Source organism: Meleagris gallopavo, chromosome 5 (genome assembly GCF_000146605.3).
Source record: "Meleagris gallopavo isolate NT-WF06-2002-E0010 breed Aviagen turkey brand Nicholas breeding stock chromosome 5, Turkey_5.1, whole genome shotgun sequence".
Classification (NCBI taxonomy): domain Eukaryota; kingdom Metazoa; phylum Chordata; class Aves; order Galliformes; family Phasianidae; genus Meleagris; species Meleagris gallopavo.
In genome coordinates this window covers 23,236,769-23,241,069 of record NC_015015.2, presented here as the reverse complement: position 1 = coordinate 23,241,069, position 4,301 = coordinate 23,236,769, and the positions used below count along the sequence as shown (strand labels likewise).

The 4,301-nt window shown below is 35.3% G+C and overlaps 1 protein-coding gene across 1 annotated transcript in view; it reads left to right on the top strand.

Moving 5' to 3' along the window:
- Window positions 1-3,436, top strand: part of FUT8 (fucosyltransferase 8) — a 56,487-nt gene extending 53,051 nt beyond the window's left edge. The window contains exons 2-3 of the mRNA XM_031553578.1: window positions 1,196-1,481; window positions 3,232-3,436. Coding sequence (XP_031409438.1) covers window positions 1,196-1,481; window positions 3,232-3,412 — 467 coding nt within the window. The 3' untranslated portion in view covers window positions 3,413-3,436. The remainder of the gene's footprint in view (window positions 1-1,195; window positions 1,482-3,231) is intronic.
- The last annotated feature ends 865 nt before the right edge of the window (window positions 3,437-4,301 follow it).

The following is a 4,301-nucleotide window of genomic DNA, read 5'->3' as shown; positions in this document are numbered from 1 at the left end:
TAATAAAAATAAAGGAACAATAAACAGAAGAAGAAAAACAGATTAAATCAGATTAAGGACAGATCATGATACAGTTAAAACTTATTTCTGCAGTACAGGATGGACAATGCAATTTACATGTTTTAATAATGGTATATTTTCCCATAAGACCTCCAAACCATTAGGATGAATCATGAATTGAAACAGGAAACCGGAAGCAAAGTTTCCTGCAGCTTCATTTGAATATTGACTTTATAGCCTCAAGGCATGGTTTTATGGGTGAATTGTTTTAAGGCAGGGCTGCCCAGAAGGGAGGAATGTCAGAGCTGTTCACTTTTTGTTAGTGTCATCTTTCAAATATTCATTGAACTATAATTTTTAAAATATAAGTTCACTAATAATTTTATATGTATAATTCAAGACAGAGGATAAAGATTAGTTATTTAGACACATGTAAGGGTAATCTAGTCTTGAGTGAAAGTTCTGTCTAAAACATCTGTATGTTCTCCTTTAGTTGGTATTTAAAAATAACAAATTCTTACATATAAGTAAATCACGTACATCTGTAGTACTTGGTTGTTTTCCTTGATCTATTTAGTTTGCTGCTTACCTTCATAGCTTAAGTTCTTCAAGACAAGAACTGTCTCTGTCAGTAGAACAGCAAATTCTATTTTCTATTTTCTAAATTAATGGTTCTAACTGATGTTAGAAAAGCTGGAATTTGCTAAAATATATTCAGAAATTTGAAGGTAAATGAAAATTACCTTTTAAAAGAAAAGTAGGACCGTGTAGTTATTTTTTTAACAGTTTCTTAGGCCTTAAACAGTTTCTCTACTTTTGTCTTAAGCAACTGAACCTAAGCATTTTAGATAGCAAGTTATAGTCAAGTAAACCTCTTTCCGCAATAATGCTCTGGTCTTACTAAAAAGGAAAACAGGTATGAATATGTGCAGAAACACTTCTTAGTTTTTGTTGATTGGCAGCTGCTAAGAATTCAAAGACCTTCAACATTGTTTTAGTAGAATAGATAGTTTCAGTTTAGAAATAAATCTAGCCTAAAATTGTGGTGGTTTTTTTTTTGTTGTTGTTTTTTAATTCTCTTCTGGTGAAGGTAGAGAATGGGTTTGGCGATGTTTTTAAAATTGAAGCTTTTGTTTAGCTTCATGTTTGAGATGTTTTGAGATGTTACAAGGTAATGATAAAGCTTATTAATTAGTAAACTATCTGACTTATCCTGGTATCTATTTTAATACAGGTGAGGCTAATGATAAGGATGTACAGGTGGTGGAGCTCCCCATTGTTGACAGCTTACATCCACGGCCACCTTACTTACCATTGGCTGTCCCTGAAGACCTGGCTGATAGGCTAATCCGCGTACATGGGGATCCTGCAGTATGGTGGGTCTCACAGTTTGTCAAATACTTGATTCGTCCACAGCCTTGGCTAGAAAAAGAAATAGAGGAAGCCACCAGGAAACTCGGTTTCAAACATCCAGTGATTGGGTGGGTATTTAGTTTTCTTTATTTGTCTATGCGTTAATATATGTATACAATAATTCCTGTTCATAGTTTTTTTTAATAACGGTGTTCCAAGAGCCTGAGGTACTTTGAGAGAGTAGGGGGGTACTTTTTAGAATAAGACATTGTTATTAGTAAGCTGTGCATAATACAAATTGATTACAAGTATTCATTTTCTTCTTGTCCTGTTGTTGGAAATAGATGTAGGTTCAATAGAAGAATTAAATGTCCTTTGATATCTAGAAAAGTAACATTGAATTACATTCATGTAATTGCCTTGCAGTTTATATTCAAGACACTTTTCTATCTGTGTCTTCTTTTAAAGTGATCATAACCTTTATCATTGAGGGGAAAAGTGTACGTTTCACATGCTGCAATCCACTGATAATTTTCTTGTTGACTGCACTTGAGCATGGTGTGTGCCTTTTCTGCTGATGTTTTAATTGTTGCTAGCAGCATCTATGGATTGGAAAGGACTGTATGGGGAGCTGTAGGGAGCAGGGAAGAACCTATGTGCGATGAAGAACAGCTTGTGGAAGAAAGGTTTCTACTGTCTTGTGATACGACAGTTTTTGCTGCTGCTTTCTTTACTATATTTTTCTTTCAATCCTTCATCTTTCGTTTTCTAGTATATACTAGTTCTGTCCAAATATTAGTTCTTTAACTGGCTTTTAACCATTGACCTGATAGGCTACTTCTCTACTGGCAGATCTTAAGACTTGTTAGGTTTCAAGAGAAGAGGAAGATGTATTTTAACTACCTTCATTCAAACCCTGTCTTACAGTGGTGTCCCAATTTACCTATGATGTAAATATTCTTATTTTGCTTATGTATTAAACAAGCACTACACTTGATAATTTCTGCCGGTAAGAAATACTCAGTATGTTTTAATTGAACCTCCTCCTTTTTTTTTTTCTTTCAGTTGCTCCCTGCATTCTTTACAAGATAGGTTGCTCCAAAATTAATGCCTCCTATTTATTTCCATGGACACTACAACAGATAAAAGGGACATGTTAACACTATTTGATAGAGCAAATTCTCAGCTACAAAACACTAGTTTTTAACATATTCACCACCATTAGCTATGCACCATTGATGAGCAAAAACCTGCATGCTACTTCCATAAAAATCTGAACCAGCAGAGATGACCCACTGCCACTGTCGCCAGCGCTGAAATGCATCACTCGCTACCTCACTTTGTTTGCGTTCATTGTTTGGTCACCATAAACATTCAGCAAGCATCAATGAGTATTAGTGCAGGTTTTTCTATGTGGAGGAATTCAGTAATACAGATTTGCTTCTTACGTACTTCCATGTCAGACACCATTTTGTTTGCCCTTCTGCTGCCATCTGTTTCACAGCAACAACATGTAATGAAATATTGGTGGGAAGGTTCAGCCTCTACTGCCATACCACCAGCATCTGCCTCTGGCATTGTGGGCCAACATATTAAATTAGGAGGCATTACTTTCAGAGCAGCCTTCCTATATTACATTCAAGAGGAGGCTGACAGTAAACTTCATGTTGTTAAAACGTCTGATATATGTTTCTGATCTTGTAGTTAATAATTTCTCAAGTGAGCATGTCGTGATGGATATCAGTGATTTCTAATCGTTCCTTGTTTAACGTATAGATTCAATTTGCAGCATAGGCATGAAATTTAAAGTTAAAATATCACTTGTTTAAGTATGTGTTATGTTTATATACTGAATTCCTAGTTTCTGTCCTGTTCCAGCGTTCATGTTCGGAGGACAGACAAAGTAGGAACAGAAGCAGCATTTCATCCCATTGAAGAATATATGGTGCATGTTGAAGAGCGGTTTGAACTTCTTGCTCGTAGAATGCATGTTGATAAAAAGAGAGTATATTTGGCTACAGATGACCCTTCATTATTGCAAGAGGCCAAATCCAAGTAAGATTAACTATGATTATATTACAGTTTATTCCTTCTAATTACTGTTTACAGTTTCTGGCTATTGTGGGCGCAGGTCTTGTTTTATGATCTTTTATACAGTAAAGAATTTCAACTTCCTGTGCTTTTGATTTTTCTCTTAGAAATTCTTTTCAGGGATGTCTCCTTCTCTGGAGATATTCAAGTCTCGCCTGGACGCCTACCTGTGCGACCTGGTGTAGGGAACCTGCTTTGGCAGGGGGGTTGGACTCGATGATCTCTGGAGGTCCCTTCCAACCCCTACGATTCTGTGACTCTGTGGATTTTCTTTGTATATGCAAGGAGTAGGAAACTGTTATTTTCTAACATGAATTATTTGCACCCTTGCAAGCCTGTGTATTTCAATTGTGCGATTTCTATTTTACATCTGTAAAAACCTGCTGCTTAAAGTTGTGGAGGTTGGAAAAACTAAATGAAACATATACAATGCCATATAAGATGGAAATCTAATCCATTTTTCTTTTTTTTAATTATATATACAGACAAGAACCGTAGCAGAAACAATTAGGGTAGCATAACATTTAAAGTGCAGATCTGAACAGTGAAAAGACAGGTAATACAAAAGTTAGGTTGTAATATTTAATGAATTACAAAAGTTAGGTTGTAATATTTAATGAATTACATGGTCATAAATGACTTTGATTACTGTTTGTAGAATAGCAAATTTGATATTTCATTAACAATCTTAGACATTTTTTTTTCCTGTTTTCAACTTTTGAATCCTTAGCACTGTATGCTTTAACTCTGTGCGTAAGATACATTAACAATGTAAAGATATCACCCCAATCTGCAGATACTGAACTTTACAGGAGAATTTTGATTTAATGTTAATAGTTTTGTGGCTGGTTTGGCTC